Source organism: Mauremys reevesii, linkage group 11 (assembly GCF_016161935.1).
Source record: "Mauremys reevesii isolate NIE-2019 linkage group 11, ASM1616193v1, whole genome shotgun sequence".
NCBI lineage: Eukaryota > Metazoa > Chordata > Testudines > Geoemydidae > Mauremys > Mauremys reevesii.
Window position 1 is genome coordinate 26,616,336 of NC_052633.1, and position 21,260 is coordinate 26,637,595.

General features: G+C 38.6%; 1 protein-coding gene across 4 annotated transcripts in view; it reads right to left on the reverse strand.

Moving 5' to 3' along the window:
• MYO1B (myosin IB) overlaps positions 1–21,260 on the reverse strand; it is a 180,812-nt gene that overhangs the window by 40,589 nt on the left and 118,963 nt on the right. For all 4 annotated transcript variants that reach the window (XM_039494200.1, XM_039494198.1, XM_039494201.1 and 1 more), the window contains exons 14-20: positions 12,989–13,093; positions 10,122–10,184; positions 8,136–8,336; positions 5,343–5,569; positions 4,209–4,409; positions 2,645–2,738; positions 1,859–2,008 (exon numbers count right to left, since the gene is read on the reverse strand). In XM_039494200.1, coding sequence (XP_039350134.1) covers positions 1,859–2,008; positions 2,645–2,738; positions 4,209–4,409; positions 5,343–5,569; positions 8,136–8,336; positions 10,122–10,184; positions 12,989–13,093 — 1,041 coding nt within the window. The remainder of the gene's footprint in view (positions 1–1,858; positions 2,009–2,644; positions 2,739–4,208; positions 4,410–5,342; positions 5,570–8,135; positions 8,337–10,121; positions 10,185–12,988; positions 13,094–21,260) is intronic.

Consider the following 21,260-nt stretch of genomic DNA (forward strand, 5'->3'; position numbering starts at 1 on the left):
CTTACTTTCTAGTAAACTGCTGGTTAATCTAATACCCTATCAGCAACAGGCTGAAGGTTCTGCAATGCAACACGAAGGGCCAAATACGCAGCTCGGCACCCAGTCCGACAAAACTGCTGGTCAGCTCTGCTGAGGGGCGGGTGTGGGTAAGAAGAAATGAATCTTGCATTGTTCCTTTAAGATTGGTATTTCTAATGGAAATTTCAAGATAATCTAACATTCTGTTTTACAGCACCACTGAGGGTAATCTTAAAATTCAGGCTCTAGTTTAGCCCTTTTCAATTGTTAATCAAGATGTCTAGATGTTAGAAACGCTCCCTCACATGCCACAAAGCTAAGAAGCCATTCCATGGCCACTACTGTAGCTTCAACCTCCTCCCCACAATCCTCTCACAGACAACACTTTGTGATGGGCGGGTTCGGTTCTGTGAAGCAGCCGATCCCCTCGCCAGACCCTGAGCTTTACTCAGGCAGGGGATGTACACCCCCTTATGCAGCCTCCCAAACCCTGATCCTCTTTGTGACTCAAATCACATTAGTTCTGATGCAAGAGTGCTCTTTATATTCAAAAAGAGGGGCAGGTTTTCCCCCAGGTAATTTTTGGGGCACTTCAAGGAGCCAAATGACTGCATTTTAACAAAATGACTGCTGTACGGTTCCAGTAAACCAATAGCGCTCTACAGGTTCCGAAATATTCTTCCGAATGTTCATACAGGTTTGGTCAGGTCAAATGTTGGTTTTTCCTTTGTTCTCATTTTCTTATATCAACAGGCCTGCAAATTACATCTTTGACAACTCTATTTTTAAACCATTAAAGCTCTACTGGTATACTCAGTAATGTAGATACATAGCTGTAATGCAATCCAATCCTAATGTTGGCTGAAGAAAAGGGAGTGAATTAAACTAGACAAGTTCGTATTGGAAATGAATTTTTTACAGTTGTAACAAGGCAGTAAATGAGTTATTTTGAGATATAAATAGACACATTTTCTAATTTTCCAAGACAACTTCATCTTTGACTGACCTCCATGTTCAGTCGAACTGAATACTAAAGGCTTTCAAGGCCACGTAGAAGATTATCAAAAACTGTGCATCATCTGGGATACACTAATTTGACAATATCATAACATTTATTTAAGGGGAGCTCTGTTTCAGTGTGATGTGCTATTTCATCAAACCTTCTCTTGGACTTTCATGTCTTGATAATGTATATTTCTTTACAAAAGGAAATTAAAAACGTCTCTTACTAACTGGAAAAAAGATTGAAAATGCTACATCACTTGAGTTCAGTTCATAATGTTGTGGAAGATCCTGTCTATAACAAAATTTGAAATGGTCTTAGAACTATACGAGTAAGAACCATTTAAACACAGGTCTTTATGAGCTGTACCTAATAAGATAAATCATTGGGACTCTCCTAAGCATTCTTGTGCCTCATATATTTAAAGGCTTCAAATAAGACAAAAGACAAAACACACCTTACAGTGATAGAATTTCACATACAGTAAACATACACATTACTAAACTTTTGTACGCATTGGTTGCCTGTTGGTATACGCTACAAAGTTTTGCACAGTGCGAAGTCTGTTGAACTATAGAGCGGTCCCACCATTAGTGTTGAGAAAGGCTGTCTCCAATGGTTGAACTAACCAGGATACCTTGACAATCCTTTTCACATAGATCATGTACTTCATCATGAGCCTATTTAACTCAGTTAACTCAGTTTACTTGGTGGATTTTTTGGTGCCAAATACAGACATAAAATTGGATACTTGCATCACTTTCATCAAAGCTGATAAAGAAAAAGAATCATTAAGTACTAATAAGATACCCCTGTTTAATAAAATTTGCATCTTACTGCATATCTCCTGCACCAGGAAGCAATCACAATCTGGCTCCTTTTCATTAAAAGGAAATGTGTCCGACACTTCCAGCCTCTGTAAATTTTCTGAATGAGTGTGGCCAAGTCCTCTAGACGTTGCTTTCTCAGGTCTTCTAATTTGAAGAGCTGAGTTAAAAAAATAAAAATAAATAAAAGACAGAAAACCACAAAAGCGTAACTAGTATGACAAAAAGGGATCAATTCCCTGAGTCCCATGCTTCACCTCTTGAGAAATCTTTGGCTGGCTCATGATTACTGTACATGGCCACATAAATGTGGTATTGATTAATGTATGCCTTACATCCTGAGGTTATTCAGTGGACAAAATCTACATTAGATATTGGGCTGTTGCTGACAATTACCTTCATAGGCTTTTAATTCCCTCCCAACCTCACTTAGATTTATTTTGAATGTCTTCCTATAAGCCTGCAATTAATCACTTTAATTTCTATACAATGTTTATCACTCTAGTACCAGAACATTGTGTTTGGAGAAACCTCCACTAGTCATCCTGCAAATTCTTCAGCATTACTGATGGGTAATCATCATGCAAGTTGCTCTTTGATTAGTGCTTAAAGCAGTCTGAAAAAAAGTGGGCACTACCATAATCAGGGAGCAGCAACTTTGGAAAGACAGAGTTTAAAGTGCACCACTCAGCAACTTGGTTCCATTTTATTTATTTAGTGCCAGGTCTGCAACACCCCATGCTCCCCGCAAAAGCACTGACTTTGATTCTGTGGTGGAAAAGATTTGTTCACACACCGTTCTTGGGTTGCGGATGAATATCTTTGATCTGCCAAAGGAATATTCTTCCTCAGGTATTTCCAATTCATTGAAAAGTACCTCTACACCAGCCCTAAGAGAAAAAAAAAGAGCTTTTTGAGCTATATTTAAAACTCTTCAGACCAAAACATACAGACTACTTAAGAGTTTACACACACACACACACACACACACACAGTCTCTCTCTCTCTCTAACAGGCAGCATGTTAAGGATGTTTTAAATCCTTAGTGTCTGACATGAGAAGAATGGAAATGTAACTCCTTTGCTCATATTTTTTTTATTAAACTAAAGACACAAGAATCATATTTTCCAAGGGTATGGAGCAATTTGTGTACAAAGGGAACAATTACCATTAACACAGTGCAAGCAATGGCCTAGTTTTGACAGCAATAATGGTTTTACATTGAAAAGAAAGAGACAGGATCTCACATGAATGTCGAAATATAATACAGGGGTTTAGATAGCACTGATTGAAGTGTTTCAGTCAAATACTACACCTGCACCTGTAAACAGTTTACTCTACAGGGCTCAGGGAATCGGTGGCGCTCCACTGCCCTCTGGGGGGTCTTCATAGCTGGCTTGCCCTTGTAGGGAGCCTTTGCCACTTGCTGTGGCACACATGGTGCTGGCGGCGCAGGCAGAGACCTCTGTTCTCTCAGCGCTGATGGAGCTTGGAAAGGCGTCAAGTGTCGCCAAAAGTTTGGGTCCCCTACCGCTCCCAGGAGTTGGTGGTGGGTCCTTTAAGGGGCTAAGGGCTCTGGGAACGCATGTCCGCGTGGCTCCAGAGTGGCCAGGTAGCCTGAGCTGAGTCCTTTGTCTGATGCCTCATGGCCTTTCTTGCCCGGTGCTGGGGAGCCATGCTTCTTAGTTTTCTTTTGGGGCACCGTTCTACAAATACGACACTTGTCCTTCACATGTGATTCCCCCAAGCACTTGATGCAGCTGCTATGGGGGTCATTTACAGGCACAGGTGTGTTACAGTCTGCACAGAGCTTAAACCCTGGAGACCGGGGCATGCCCCACCTAGAACGAAGTCCCCGATGGGACTCTAACTTCTAACTACACTTAACAACTACTTAACACTAACTATTATAAACAACTATTTACAAGGCCCTAAGGCTCAAAGGCAGAAGAGACAAACCTGCTGGCCCTTGCTATGCAAGGAAAGGCACTCCATCTAACCACCACGGGCGGTTAATAGGAACTGAGAGGGCGTAGGGCTAGTGGCACATGATATACTGACGCATGAGCATGGCATTCAAGGGGGCACCACAGCCAACCCTATGGATACTGCTAAGGCAAAAATCTTTGATGACCGCGCAGGTGAGCACACATACACCTAGAATGGAACTGACATGAGCAAACACTCAAAGAAGAATGAGAGTTTGAAATAGAAATAGTGAGAAAGAATCAAGCCACACTTGGATAATATTTAATCTTATTTTAGAATTCCTGATTTATTTAAAAATTTCAATATATGTGGAAAGCAATTATTTTATTCACTGAGCTATGAAGGAATAAGAATACCAATGTTTTTCTTACCTAGCAGGTCCTCTCCAATGGGGCCACGTCTGCTTACAAAGCATCTTGTACCTTTCTAGACAAGGCTCATAAGGCTGTCTGAATGCGTAGCCTGCCCTTCTAACCCGGACATTCTCTAGGAGACCTAGGTACCGGACCTGATGACACACTAGAGCTTCATTGAAGATATGTGCAGCTTTTTTGTCATTGGGCTTGATGCATCTGGAAATTGAAACAATATTCTGCATGTTGTAGGAATACTTGTTTATTGTATTGTACGTGTAACGCTATTGTTATAATTTAAAATTTTACAAGCCATGCACAATCAGATATTAGTTCATGTTTAATTTAGGTAAGTGCATCGGATACAAATGGCACCCCATTTTCAAATTTCATTTCCTAAAAACCTACAATGAATGGCAAGTTTTCTTTCTAAAATATTAACTATGTACATATGAATTGCTGACATACCAAATTCAATGCATATACAATTACAAGCCAGTGAGATATGCAGATAGGGTATGATACAGCAAAACACTTAACCATGTAACTAAGTTTAAGCACATAAATAGCCCCACTGAAATCAATAGCACTATTTGAGTTCTTAAAACCTAAGCATGTGCTTATGCACTTTGCTAAATTAGGACCATAATTTTATTCAGTTTCTCTATTTTTTTTCCTTTTACACTCTTTTGTTTAATGGCCTGCTTGTGGGAGATGTTAGAATGAAGTTCTATTTATCCACAAACAATTATGTGGCATGGGCAGCATGAATGCAAGCTTCCTCACACTGCCCCTACCAATGTGCCTCACCCTTGACTCTACAAGAGTAAGGGAGCAGTTGCATTTCTTAGCCAATTCATCCAATGAATTCTCCAAGAAGAGTCCTGTTAATGCCAGCTCTGGTGGAGGATTTGAGGAAGTGTACTAAAACCACCAACTCATTTCATATAGACAATTGAACAAGCAGGAGAGAATAACGATTTTCAGTCACTGCTCACCTAGACTGAATTTACATCAATGAGCTGCGAGAGAGGTTTCATCATCTCTTGAACTACTCTCTGGAGCCATCCATTCTCTTTTTTTTTGCTATCACATTTGGTTAAAGGCAGACATCCATTATCATTTTTTAAAAGCTATCAAAGAATAACTTACCTAATATAGTTTGGATTTTTTGTCTGCAAGTTCTTCATCAGAGTAGCTACAGAAGCCTTGAATTGTGAACCTGCTGTTGGAGGTCTCTTTAGGTTAATCTTGGCAGGGTTACCTTCTGGGAATAATGCTTTAACGAGGGAGTGGTTGGCCTTCCACATGGCCTGGGAGAGGTCACGATAGAGTAGATCATTATTCTTGTCAACAAATCCTTCTACCTGGTACATAACCTAAACAACATAGAAGAATCTCATTGATATTTTGGGATACAATATAGGTCAAAATTAGAGCTAGTCAGGAAGTCCCTCCTCTCCCCACAACCATATGATATCTTCCAAAAAAAACACAACCCCAAAATATTTTCACTGAAATTTTTCTCAACATTTTTTGAATGTTTATAAAACATACACACAACTTCGTTGGAGGTTTCTGACTTTTCAACAAAAGCCTAAAATGTTTTGAACAACGTGGACATTTTCCATAAAGATTTTTTTTTTAAACAAAACAGAAAAGTTAGTAAATTTTCAGCCAACACTAGTCAAAATATTTTACAGAAAATAATACTCTTTAGTGATGGCCTGGGAACTTGATAAGCCTCCTCGCCCATCTAACATGCCAACGAAGTCTCCCACTCCAGCCAAATTAATAATTTCTCCCTTTGGAAAAATGCAGTGATTATTTCCTACTGTTTTAAATCACTACACCAAAAAAACCTTTCCAAAATATCCAACCAACCAACCACATTTATATAAGTTTACTTAAGTAAAACAGCCAATTACAAAGTAATATTAAAAATTACACAAGAAAATTCCTACATCTCAGTTGATATGTACTGGCTAGCTGTATATTCCCCAGGGGGCTGACATTTTAAAAATAATTCTTACACGGAAAACAGCCTGATGACATGCATGGCCAGGAAGATCTGAGCTGCAATTGCAGACACAGGAGGCCTCCAGCAGAGCTTTACCCAGCTCTCCATAGGAGAATACCGTAGTTTTTTGGGTTACCTTCTTTTTTTTTAAGTCTTGAATGTCTTGGCATATGATCTCTTTGATAATACAGATGCCTTCAGTTTCATGATTTCATTTATTTTTTATGTCTATAGTACATTTAATAAAACTAAATATTAATGAATATTAATGTCACCATATTTTACAGTGGATCAAGTGACTGGAAACATTTCATTTTTCTTTACAAAATGCAATTCTGAATGTAATTGATACGGAAAATATTGGCAGGCATTACTACTGAAAAACATACACAATAACGTAAATAATGATATTTTGAGGTAAAAAAGTTACCATCTTTTGTTAATCAATTTGCCCAGATCAAACTGTCTTCAACCGGGCATGGAAAAACAATGCCAAAATAGTACGTATTGACTGAATGTTCTGCCCAGTTGGTAAATGTCAGAACAAATGAGGACTCACTGGCTGCTAGTACAGACAGATTATCTGCTCTAATCCCATTCTGAGTGTTGAGAATGATCTTCAAGCAGTTTATTTTAATTTTGACAATCAAATTAAAAAACAAATAAAAATGCCTTAAATAGTAGTCCAGGGCAGATTACAATCCAATATAAAATATAACCATCAAACACAAAAGATAAATGTCATTAGGATATCTACTACGCCAATCCAAGGAAACCCTGCTCCCAGCAACTTAGCTGCCACAGGCTAAGATATATAACTGTGATGTCAAGTTTGTGATACACAAACTGGTGAGAAGTTAAAATAATGTTAAAAAGTATCAATACATTGTTCTAGCTAGTGATTTTTTTTAAACCTGTCCAAACCTTCACTCATGCACTGAAATGAACTATTTTTCAGGTTCAGATCAGTGGCCTACTGATTGTCTTATCTTAGCTAACGTAATGATCATGATTTCTTATTAAAAAAAAGTTATATGCAAAGAAAATATCAAAAACTTCAAACTGTGAGGCCTGTACTTATTCATGCTTTTTATCTTAGTAAAAAGCAAAATACATTTCCAAGCCATCTGTAGCGCTTTATCTTCCATCTGTCTAAACACACAAGATTTCAAAATAAAGTCAGCTTCCCTCAAATTTATAAGAGCTCCACTTTCTCATTTCAGTGATAGCAAACCTATTTTCAAGGCAATACTCCATCTTCAATTGTGTGTTAAACTTTGCATCCCTAAACAGGACATTTTTGGTTTCACATCCTATACACTTTCAGTGATTGAGGGCTTGTGTACATTACCGGCTGGATCAACTGGCAGCAATCGATAAATCTAGACACGATAAAGTCTAGACACAATAAATCAACCGCCGAACGTCAACTCTAGTACTCCACCAGGGCGAGGCGCGCAGGCAGAGTCAATGGGGAAGCATCAGCCGACGACTTACCACAGTGAAGACACCGCGTAAGTAGATTTAAGTACGTCGACTTCAGCTACGTTTTTCACGTAGCTGAAGTTGAGTAACTTAGATTGATCCCGCGCCCAGTGTAGACCAGGCCTAAGACAACAGGAGTTTTGCCATTGACCTCAATGAGTGCAGGATGAATCCTCAAAAATTAAAATACACTGTCAAATAATTAACTTGTCCCTGGTTTATTAATAGGAAGATTAAAGAATATAGAAGTAATTTAATTTTATATTCTGCATTTGACTGAGGCAACTCCAAGCTTCCACATCATTCCTTCATCGTATCATCATTTAGTATTTAAAAGAACACATCATTGTTTCACTTCCCAAACCTGGAGCACATGCAGTTTGGCCTCACATGGAAAAAAACACAGGTCAAGCCATGGGGATGTTCTTTCAGCACAGTACCTTGCCAGCATAATGCTGAATTCTGAAGCAACTGTGAGGCAGCGATGTGTCATTCAGGAAACGTGAACACTTGCTCATCCTACTCTCAAAGTGCTGATGAGTGGCACAGACTTGGTTCAGTTTCTCTAAAAAGGTGTCGTCAGTAACGGTGCCTGGCCTCAGACATTCTTCATCTAGCATAGCCAGAATTCCAGTTTGATTCTGTAGTTTAAAAACAAATTTCCTTCTTTCCTTAATGCATTGTTTTTAACTTTTTATGGAGATAAATAAAATTGTGCTACCTTATACAAACAGTAACTAAGACTGAACTTTACTTAATCAAAATATATATAGAAATGCAGAAGTCAGAAGTAAAGATCAGCCGTATTAGTGCATTTTCTGCTGTTGTTCAGACGCATTAATTTAACAAGTCAAAACTTTGCAATTAGCCTTCCAAATTTCCAACCTTCACATTACAGATGCTTTTTAATTAAGAGCAAAGAAGCCATTCTATTCTGAACCCCTCTTTTTTAGCCATTTGTAACTTTCTCAAAATTCTTCTTTTTGGACACACAGTTTGCAAGCTCAATCTCAGCTCAAACATAAATTTTATTTTGAAACTGTGAAGAAAACTTGTTGAATCATTTTCAAGACACCTGAGCAAATGGGGAAAAAAACAGGTTTCCTCTCCAAAAAAAAAGTAGTTTTTGCATATGGATTTTTTCTTCAAAATGACATTTTCTCAAGTTCAAATCTAAGATCTAATTCTTCATTGTGAACTAATTCAGCTCTTACATCTAAATTCACTCTCGGCATGAGCAGTAAAACTCTGTTGTCTCTGAAAGAGCAGGACCTGTAAAAGCCAACTGTGAACACCCCTCAGTTTGCAAGTGTTTTTTAATTAACTGATAATACTAACAAGCTGTATAGTGTTCAAAGCACTTCAAAGAGAAAGGTGTCTCCCGATTTTACAGATGGAGTATAGAGTTCAAAGTCACAAAACAGGTCAGCAACAGACCTAAGGATAGAACCCCAGCCAGCCCCCCCTACTCCTAGTATAGTGAATTATTCCACTTGACTAAATTATACAATCTCCACATTCACACTTATAAACTTTTGAAGATGATGCACTAACCATTCACAGTATCTTAATCAACGTTTAAAGTGTATGACCTAGAAAATGGGCCCTTCTTCACAGCAACTCAAAATCTGCCCAGGTCCCATTTTCCTCACCCCTTCTCCCCAACACACATTTGGTTTCTGAATGTGCATTCTTGAGATTTGAGTCTTCTGACTTGTGCTTTTAACTTTCAACCTAAACTTCATTTTTTCTCCTATTTTGTTTATATAAGAGGCTAATCTGTAGCCTTCCACTCAAAAGGAGATAAGGTAATCAATTTATGGGCAAAGCTAGCACGCATTTTGTACTATTGGTTAAACAATGTTTCAGTTTGCATTGTTGTTATGGGACTAGCATGACATGAAACAGAATGTGTGTTAAATCAACATGAACTACTGTGATTAAGTACAAGCTGTATCAGAAGCATACAATGACTCAATAACTGAGTTGCATGGTTACCATTCAAAAGAAAACATTATTTACAGCATGACTGGCAGTTGCTCATGATGTCTTCTAATAAAAACAGCACTGCATCAAAACACTGATTATGTGAAATAAACTAATAATGTATTCTTGTTATCTCACTAATAAGCGCTGTACATCTATAAGAGAAAATTCAATGACATATAAACTATCTTTGTCCTTTCCACACTTTTGAAATATGTTAGATCTTTAGTATAATAAAATAAGTGAACTGTGATTTAATACAAAGTCAGAGGGTCACTTGTTTCTGAAATCAATACGCTAAAAAGCTCTCATTGCAAACTAATTTTAATTCAATGCAGTTGCGATATTTCCATTTTATACATCTTAATTTTCAAATTTTAATTCAAATTTTAGACGAATTCACAAAGGCAAAATCTTTGAAAGCAGCAATTACAACTTACATTTTCTATCAGGTCACAAATTATGGCATTGTTGAAATATTCAATATGAGTCCATTCAATATCCTATAAAAACAAAAAGCATATAATATATGAACTGCAAGAAATAACTGCAGGAGTTCTCTCTATTGGCATGTTTTTATTGCATTCCTATTTATTAAAATACCCTTTTAAAAGTAGCCCTATATATGTAGATTTTTGGATCCTAACATTTTATTTAAAAAAAAAAAAAAAAAGAGCAATCTACCACTAACATTATTTGGCCAAAATGAATGCCCTTGAATGGTTTCCAGACTTGCTTTCCATTCCCTTCTTCAATCTGTGTCAATTTCCCATGCACTTCACTGGAAACAAGCCAAAATTTTATACTGCAAGGCCTTGGGTCAGTAATGCTTTGTGTACACTTACAATGTTTATAAGGAAATAAGTCAATTTCAGTACAAGAATCTAAGACCAAGATTTTTCTGTTCTTAATTTTCATTCAGGACCAAAAAAAAAAAAGCTAAATTTAGATGAGGTCATCTGAAAAACCCACTGAGTCTGGCTGTTATTCAGATATTTGAAAAAATTAACATATTAAACTCAACAATAGAACTTCCAAGTATGGAATAATAGCCCTACATCTGATGACAATGAATGACAGAAAAAACCCACGAGAGTTTCAGACTTGGAAGGATTATAGCCAAATTTATAAAGTAAAAATACAAGCATTTCAATTCCATACTTAATTTGTATTCTAGAGTAACATCTAATATTTTAGTTTCTTCAGAGAGGTTGAAATTTAATTCATGAAGTAAATTACAGTAATTATCTTTTCAAATACTTGACCAATCAATGCAAAAAAACAAAACAAAAAAAACAAAAAAAAAAGGGTTGCCAAAGCTCCACATTGCCTGAGCATTGGCCTGCTAAACCCAGGGTTGTGAGTTCACTCCTTGAGGGGGCCACTTAGGTACCTGGAGCAAAATCAGTACTTGGTCCTGCTAGTGAAGGCAGGGGGCTGGACTTGATAACCCTTCGGGGTTCCTTCCAGTTCTATGAGATAGGAATATCTCCATATATTATAAGGCAGGAAGAAAGTCTACCCAATTTTCAAAAACATTTACACAGCACAATAGTGCCATTCAATCTGAATACAGACAGCACACAAGTTTCTACAGTTTTGAAAGATATTTCCTATGGCATATTATATATATCTTCTTTATAGTAGTGGGGAATATTGCTAGAATCAATAAAAACTTTGTAACTTTAGGCACAACCACTGTACACCACCTAAGCATACTAATTTAGGCTCCAAAACTCATATTCACAGTTTATTCTTAAAACAGCATATATGGCTCATTGTAAGAACTCACTGCAGAAAACTAAGGGCATGTCTACACAGCAAACAAAGACCCGCAGCAGCAAGTCTCAGAGCCCAGATCAACTGACTCGGAATCACAAGCCCTGTACTGCAGGGCTAAAAATAGCAGTGTAGATGTTTGGGCTCAAGTTGGAGCCCAGGCTCTGCAATCTCGTAAGGGGGAAGGGTCTCAGAGCCCAGACTCCAACCGAACCCTGAATGTCTAGACTATTTTTAGCCCCGCAGAGCAAGGCCAAGTCAGTTGGCAGGCTCTGAGACTCACTGTCATGGGATGGTTTTGTTGTTGTTGTTTAGACATGGGGCTCTCAACATTTTTCTTTCCAAGGCCCTCCCAACATGCTATAAAAATTCCACTAGCCACCTGTGCCACAACCACTGTTTCTCTGTGTATCCAGCAGATAAAAAGAAAGGGCCAGTGTCATGGGGTAGCACGCAGAGCAATTGCCTGTGGCCCCATGCCACAGGGAGCCCCATGAAGCTAAGTTGCTTGGGCTTCAGCTTCAACCCCAAGTGACAGGACTCAGGCTTCAGCTTTCTGCCCTGGGATCCAGCAAATTTAATGCTGTTCTGTGCTTTATTTTGATGGACTCCATGAAACCTGCTTGCAGATCCCTGATGGAGAACCACTGGTTTAGACATACCCTCAGAGAAATCTATATGCAATTACTTCCACCACACTTCATCCCATTTCATCTACCTTACTGACCTTAGAACTATCATTCATCTGTCACTAATAATGCATCTATTTGAAAGTTCAGTCTGGTTTACACCCAACAAGATCATACTGTGAAATAAAAGTCTATTTTCTTTTGTATTTTAGCTCTATGAGGGAGCTAAAGGGTTTCTTGGGAAAACTGCATAGACTGGTTCAAGAGGCCAGTCAAAGGACTGACACTGGGGGATGAAGGAGTGACCAGCCTGACACTGGGGGATGAAGGAGTGAGATATACACACAGAACTATCATGAGACTGTGATGAGAGGGACAGGCCCTGTGAGAGGACATGAAGTTCTCTGAACCTGCACCAGGGTCTCCACATGGAAGATGGTGACACTTGGTAAGCCAGACCTGCATATAAGCTGTTTATTGTTTTTTAAAGGTATATTTTTCTCTGTAACACTTTTGCTCTGAATAAATAATACTTTGCTTTATGAAGGGTGGTTGGTCACTGTATAACCCTGTCATTTCTCAGAGGATAGGGCCGCAGGCGCTGATCTACCATCAGATCTGCTAAGGTGATCACAGTGAACCAAAGCCTAAATCCCCAGTCTAGAAGGGAATGTGTCATGGGACTCTGCCCTGAGAAAGGTAACAGCAGTTTGAGACCTATAGCGGGGATCAGAGGTGCAGTTACCTTGGGAACTCTGACAGCATGTGGCAACAAACAGAGCTACTCTCCATGGCAGGCTCAGGTTCAGAAAGAGAACTCTGGGTACTGTGCCCAGAAAAGGTGCATACTGGTAAGTGGGTAAGAAGTGATCATATAAATGAATGAACTTGAGCATTACCTCTCGTATGTATTCCTCCTGCTCTTCTTTGAGGGTGAGTTCAATGAAGATCTGCTGCAGCTTCTCATTACAATAGTTAATAATGAACTGCTCAAAGCTGTTGTCCTGTAAAACAAATCAACACATTTCTGTTCATTTGTTGCATGTATCGTGCTCTGGAATTCAGTGGAGTAAGTTACAGCAAAGGCCTTTAGTCTACAAACAGCTTTAAAGGTGGCACTTCCATATATACATTGTTAAAAATGGATTACAATTCAAAATTTAGGGTCAAATCTTCTCATGTGATTTTCCCCATTACGAGGGACTGCAAACTCTACAAGTTTGATTTATGGTGTTTCCTCATCATTTCCTCAGGGTGGGGTGTTAATATGGGCTATTATAATATGATGTGTCAGTTTCCCATGATGCCAGAGCAAAGAGACCATGTAGAGAAGACTTCCCCTTGAACAATCCACTCCTAGCATGTGATACATTGGGAGCACCAAAAGGGAAGTTTCTGCAGGCTCTGAAACATAAAACCATGAAACCCCTTTACCCTGCACAGCAAAATATAGATGTCAGTCTATTCTCTAACATTATGGGTTTTTTAAAAACTGATATGCCTTTGCATTCACTGATTAACCAGTATTGCTTGAGAGAGCAGATACAAAAGTAAAACAAGTGTATTATCAGTATTGTTATAAGAGCCGTAGTAAATGAAATATTACATTTCCCTATGGATTCTGACTAGCAGGGTGTGTGGCCACTCAGAGGCACTGTGGTGCAAATCAAACTACTGAATGTCATATTTTGGGTATCACCACAGTACATTTCCAAAATGATACATTTCAGACTCTGCGAAGCTATCACTGGGACAAGTTCCTAAATACTATGGATGAAATTGCAGCCCCATTGAAGTCATTGGTATAACTGCCATTGAATTCCAGGGGGCCAGGATTTCACTCTAAAAGGTTTTAGCTAATATCTTTATTTCAATTATCTTAAATTAAGGCAACCAGTGTCCAGTTAAACACATTTTAAGCATGTGTCAGAAAATGTGTTTATTAACGAAAAGGCATATTCTAGGCTCTATTTTCTCCTTAGTAAGTGTTCATAACTTATTAACACTTTGAATATGCATATCTATTAATGCGATTTTACTTACAGTTATGTAAAAGTAGTTTTAGTTCTTACTACTGTTCTTTCCTTCTTAATTAAAGACATTCCAACATGTTACTTTTTTTACTAGCTAATATGGCTGTGTCTTTGGTTATTCTGGAGGACTGATATTTGCATAACAAACTAAACCATGAAGTTACACCCGTCACAAATCTGCTGCACAATACCTATGAAGCTGAAGTTACAGACAAATTTCTTGATAATTAAAAAACCTGCAATTTTTTAAACATCGGTTTAATCAACTAGCTGCTAAAGTGCTAAAACCATGATTAAGAACACACTCAAGCAGATTAGGAAAAGTTGAAGTAGCATAGTTACCCATATCAACTTGGGTTTAAGCTAAAGCTAATCAAAGCTAATCTCTACGGCTATGTCTACATAGTAACTAGATACGTGCAGCTGGCCAATTCCTGCCAACTCCAGCTTGCAGAGCTTGGGTTGTGGGGCTGTTTTATTGCTGTGTAGACATCCTGGCTTGGGCTAACTCTGGGACCCTCCCACCCACCTCACAGGGTCCTATAGCCTGGACTCCAGCCCAAGCCCCGAAATTTACACAACAATGAAACAGCCCTACAGGCTGAGCCCTGCGAGTTCGAGTCGGCTGGCACAGGCCAGCCATGGGATTAACAACAAGAACTATTGTTATAAGCTGGGGGGCATCAGTTGGAAGTAACAGAGGAGGAGAAGGACCTTGGAGTATTGGTTGATCACAGGATGACTATGATTCGCCAATGTGATATGGCCGTGAAAAAAGCTAATGCAGTCTTGGGATCTATCAGGCGAGGTATTTCCAGTAGAGATAAGGAGGTGTTAGTACCATTATACAAGGCACTGGTGAGACCTCATCTGGAATATTGTGTGCAGTTCTGGTCTCCCATGTTTAAGAAGGATGAATTCAAACTGGAACAGGTACAGAGAAGGGCTACTAGGATGATCCAAGGAATGGAAAACCTGTCTTATGAAAGGAGACTAAGAGCTTGGCTTGTTTAGCCTAACCAAAAGAAGGCTAAGAGGAGGTATGATTGCTCTCTATAAATATATCAGAGGAATAAATACCAGGGAGGGAGAGGAATTATTTAAGCTCAAAACCAATGTGGACACAAAAACAAATGGATATAAACTGGCCATCAGGAAGTTTAGACTTGAAATTAGACGAAGGTTTCTAACCATCAGAGGAGTGAAGTTCTGGAACAGCCTTCCAAGGGGAGTAGTGGGGGCAAAAGACATATCTGGCTTCAAACTAAGCTTGATAAGTTTATGGAGAGGATGGTATAATACTTAATTGAAAAACAACTACTATCAAGCTATCACATTAACTTATCAATGTATCAGTCTATAATATATTTATATAATTCAGTAATACAATAAAAGTCCTTGAATAACACATATTTTCCCAATTCTATTGGCCAATCGTTGCCATGAAATAAACATGATACTGTATATTTTATAATGCTTCTTACTGAGGCTTTGGTTGGTTGTTTTTTTGTTTGTTCCCTAACTACTGATGACCATCGAGCTAAAGACTGCGGCCCACCAAACTCCACTAGGGAAAGTGGGCTTAAAATATACTTCCTAGGATCATACAATATTTGTTGCTTTTTCTGAACATTTAGAGCTAGAGACAGTAAGTGCTTTAATGATAATTAGGGATCACAAATAAGGGGGAAAGGAACAATGTCTTTAGATTCAAAGTTCCTCTATAAAAGCTGTTGAATTTCAAATATTGTAAAAAAAATCTCAATGATCAGAAGCCTTGCACTTTCCAAGCTTTACCAGTGATGCTTCTTTTCCATGATGTAGTCTGTTCTTTTAATGCTGGAAACATCTATTTAATCATTGCATTTTACAGCAATACTATACTAGCTGCGCCTAGGAAGCCACTGCAGAGCAAGTAACATGACCTTCACCGGGGCAAAGAACATTCTCAGTCTCTCAGGTCAAATGAAAGATGCTAGCAAACAAAACGTCACCTGGGATAGATACAAACATATATGCAAATCAATTGATGGTCAACAACCAACAGCTCATTCTCTCAATCTTTAATGAGTTGTGACAGTGAATGGCAACCTGAAAATGTAGTCAGACTAGTCCTGTGATACTGTACTAATTCAACATGAACAAATCCATGCCTGGTTTCATATACTCACTCTTAACCTCTTGATCACACACATTTTTCTTTGTTTACTAAGTGTCAAACTATTTCAAAGTCTGTCATATAGTGACATCTTTACAGAGTAAATTCTTGGAATGTAAGAGCTATGGGGCTCAAGTCTGCTGTCTGATGCAGAAACATGCTGCCTATGGGTCAATTCGGCGACTATTTTTCTTACACCCATGTCAGTGTGCTACCTCTTCATGGTCCATTCCCTTTGCTTTAGAATATTAAGCAAAATTAACTGCTAACAATAGTGAGTACAACACACGTCTAATCCTGAATCCAAGTCCTTCAGGGTCATGAATAAGGGATTCAGTCTCAAGAAAAGTTGTTTATGTTAAAATAAATCAAATTATTAATGTTAAGTTCTAGCCATGCAACACATAAAATTATCAGAAACAATACATATGGATATTCCTGACCTAAAAGGACATTGGCTTGAGTAGATACCACAGACAAGACACAAAAGAATGAGATTTTTACCAAAAAGAGTTAATTGAAGCAAAGTTCATAGAGTGGCCTCAGGCAGAAATGCCTTGGAATGGCTAAACTGAAAATGGTTGTCAGATTAGTAAAAGCAGGAAAGACATTGATAGTTTTAGATAGGGTTTGCAGGAGTATCTCAGGTATACCATGGCAACTCACCATGAATTTCTACCAGCACTATGAAGATAGGGTTAAGCTAGAAGCAACAGCAGAATGGCGAAACAAGACAAGCTTTGTACTCCTGTTGAAGACAATACAGACTATTTTCTTAATTAAAGGAGCTGCTAAAGATTCTAAAGAGAGGAGATATTCTTCTATGAAATTATTTTATACTCTCACATTTTCCCTCATCATAGGCATCCTGTGTCTATTTTTGAGGTACACTACAAGGGAAATTTTTCAAAGGAATCAAGGACAGTTAGCTGCCTAACTCCCACTGAAAGTCAATGAGAGTTGGATGCCTAACCCACATTTGTGCATTAGAAGATCTCCCACACACACTCCACAGACTGTTAAAACAAACAAAAAACCTTTTTGAAATGTAACAAATATAACACAATACTACACAAACAAGACTACCTTATAGGAAGGTTGAACTCTTTACAAAAAAAAAAAAGTTCAGAGTTGTCCCAGTTTGTATCCAAAGCAACAGAACTGGCTCCTTTAAAATTAACATATTAGTTCATTATTTTTTTTAAAGTAGCAGATCTCATGCACTCCCCAAAATGTGTAATTCCTTTCATCTGTACCACAGCTCCTCTGCCCCAACTTAAACATCAGAAAGCGTCCTCCCTCCCCAAGGTTGGTGGAGGATCCAGGGCAGCTCTGGCAACCTGCGTAGGCTACTGCCAAAAATTGCAGAGGAAAAAGAGCTAGGAACAGAGACCATAAAGGAAAGCCTAGATGCTTGGTTCACTGAAAGGAATGATGTGATGAACCAAGCTGTAGGCCTGAAAATTTAACCTATATCCAGATATGAGATCATGCTAGAAGGATGGAGATTTTAACAGATGTGCAAGTGAGACTTGATTTGTAAAGGAGGAACTACAGAATATAGATGCTAGGCAGGTGGGAATGTTGCCAGAAGCAGGGCCGGCTCCAGCTTTTCTGCGGGGGGAGGGGGGGAGACGAGCAGCAGTACCTTGGCAGCAGCTCAATCGTGCCGCTTCTTCGGTGGCAGGTCCCCCCTCTTCCTCTTCAGCGGCAATTCGGCAGCAGCTCAAAGAGGAAGAGAGGGAATGAGGGACCCGCTGCTGAAGACCCAGACGTGCTGCCCCGATACCGGACGGAGTGCCGCCCCTTTGAAGTAGCCGCCCTAAGCACTTGCTTCCTACACTGGTGCCTGGAGCTGGCCCTGGCCAGAAGAATTCAAATAAGAGGGAAAGAGATGAAAGAGATATCATTTCTCCATGCCACAGAAAATGGTTGTTTACATGCAACTAAGGTCAGAACAATCTAACTTTTTCATCCCTCAGAAGTTTCCACAGGTATGTTGTTGTTCAATATTTATTCCTTGAAGTCCTTTAGGGATTAAAGTTTTCCTGGGAAAAAGCTTAAATACTCTGGTGGGGGACACTGTAGAGAAGCTCTATACAGACAGTTGTTGATTTTTTAAAAACCTTGGACTTTTTCTTTGACAGGAAACACTACACCACCACAATATTGCTAAAAGAGCTCAACAAATTCCACAAAACATGTCCCACACATTTTTAATTGGATGTCAAGATGAATTCCCTATGGTCCCACTTTTGGATTCACTTTCATGAACATTCACGCAATCAAACTTTACGGAAAAAAATGCTCATGGAAAGCAGATTTTAAGCACACATATTTCTGTAAAGATATATCTCTAGGCAAAGAACCCTAGAAGCATGACATTTAAATGTACATATTTCAGATATCTGTAGTCAAAAAATTTCCAAAATATAATTCCCATTCATTAGTTACACCAAAATGTATAATTAAGGCAGTAACAAGAACATATGCCCAAATCACATGGATTCCACATTTCTCACTGTCAGATAACTGGACCTGCCCCTGCTCCTATTAATTTCAATGACAAAACACCCAATGATTTCAGGGGCAAAGGAAGATAATCAGGCCCACTGAACACATCTTGTTCTCATCTGCATTTTTTGGGACACACAGGATAAAAAAACCAAGTATTGAGTGGGATGAGCAAGAATCATCTGTGGCTCCAACAAACATAATGTGTGTGTGTTACACAAAGAAAACTCAGATATAATCACATCACAAACACAGGTTAGCAAATTAAACCGAGAATCATAGACACTAGAGATAGCAAGGACCTCCTACATAACGTTGGTCCATTCGCATATCATGGAACTCATCACTGCTTTAGGGGAAAGCCCTTTAGCACACTCAGTTTCTGTGTAGTCTATATTTTGCTCATCTTTAAAATTATGGTGTAATCCATTTCTGAAAAGCATACAATCAACGTGTTTTACAGTGATGATGAACATTACATAATGAGCTTCAATTATTTCTTAACAAAAAAAGTTAAAATTCAGTAAATCAGGGTTTTTTTTTTATAAAATGTATTTTAAAAGCTCCACTCTGACATCTAGCAATCCAACCAAAAAACAAAGAACAAGCGACACTCTTTATGTAAGGCTTACAGTGTTGTGTGTTCCACTTTCACAAAGCTAGCCAGCAGATGCACACGACAAATAACAGATTTAAGACTTAGTTCTACTCTTATACACTTGATTGGGCTTTGCTCTGTAGATTGCACAACTGGTTGAGTACATGTAAACCAGCACAGCAATCAATTTTTAGTACCCTTTCTGTGTTGATGGGTATCAAAAAAGACTTGTGAATGTATAAAAATGAAACATTTATATCCAGAACTGAGATTTATATATTTACAGTATATACACAAGTTGTTTTCAGTTGAATTGTTGATACACTTCCATCTATTAGCTAAGCCACCTCATAATAAATTTTTAAAAACTGCATCTCTATTGCACTTGCCTTCAGATGATCTCATAACATAATCACAATACCACTGTAGCAAAGTGTGCTGCGCTCTTTAAAAGTAGACACCACTAGCCCAGATGCTACTGGGACTCAAGCCTTCATGTAGTTCATAGGAGAGATTGTTGGAAGGCGTAGTCTAAGAGGGCTCATGCGATTGCCAGGACTATCTAGGAAAAAAGCCTTTGGAGTTCATTTAGGAAGAGCTAGGGTGGAGGAAGGATTTGGAGGAAGCCTGTCTAGAGACATGCAGGGAATAGAAGGTGACGAGGAAATAATTTCTTGCAGGCATTGTCTGTGTCTGGACTCTCCCTAAGTAACATGCTTCGTCTTGTATAGTCCTGGCAATCACATGACTCCTCTGGTACTACATCTCCCAGCTTGGTCTTAATTGAAGGCGTATGCCCTAGTATCATCTGGGCTAGCAGCAATTATTCTTAAAGAGCCCAACACATTCCACTACAACCACCAAGAGGTAGTTATTAGTCTTCCCATTTTACAGAGGGAGAAACTTAGACAAAGAAGTTATGAGACTTAGGCAAGGTGTCAGAAAGCTTGTAATAGAGCTGAGAATAGATCTCAGAACTTCTGAAGCCTATTTCTCTGCTATAAACACAAAACCTCCCTTCCTCAATATAATTCTTCACCCTCTTATTTGGGCATCTCTCTTTAAAAAAAACAACAAAAAAAACCCATTCATTGTAAGCACAACGCTAATAAGGAAAGATATGTTGCTAATCATGACATTATCTTCTTTTATATTTCTGATGGCATTACCTCAGCACAGATCTTCTCTACCTTTAAAGCCAGAATGGTGGCTTATGTAATTATTTATATTTATAGAAGTGAATCCATTTCTTTTGCTTCTCAAAACTGGCCTGTCTAGAAACAATGCAACTTAATTTTTTAATGTGATGATGAATGGGACCATTATCAAGGTGTCACACTGGTAAAAAATTGTGTGTGGGTAGCATATCATCAGCTGCCATTCATGGTGGAGACCAAAGAGTTCTCTGAGAGCATCTGATTAAGTGTTTGTACTCTGCCTCAGACTACCTTACCTGCATGAAGAACTGATGAATGCGAAATGCCTTCTAGCAAAGTATAAAGGAGCATGTTTCTCACAGTGCTTTCAGGTAATACTTTGTTGCCATGTGGTCTGTCTTGATATAATATTTCAATGGAAAATTGCTAGTGAATTTACAAGCGTCTCTCAATGGTGCTCAGTTTTCAGCTAATATCATATGATGTTTGAAGTGTATGCATATTAATTTGGGCCTGATGATGGGTCATTTACCATATGGACAGGTTGCAGTTTTCTGGAGTTGATTGTTTTGTCCAGATTTTAATTCACTATTAAATCCACTATTAAAGTGTCCAGATGACACACAATTTTAAAAAGACCTGGGCAACGCCTGGTAAATTATAGCAGCAAAGAATCCTGTGGCACCTTATAGACTAACAGACGTTTTGCAG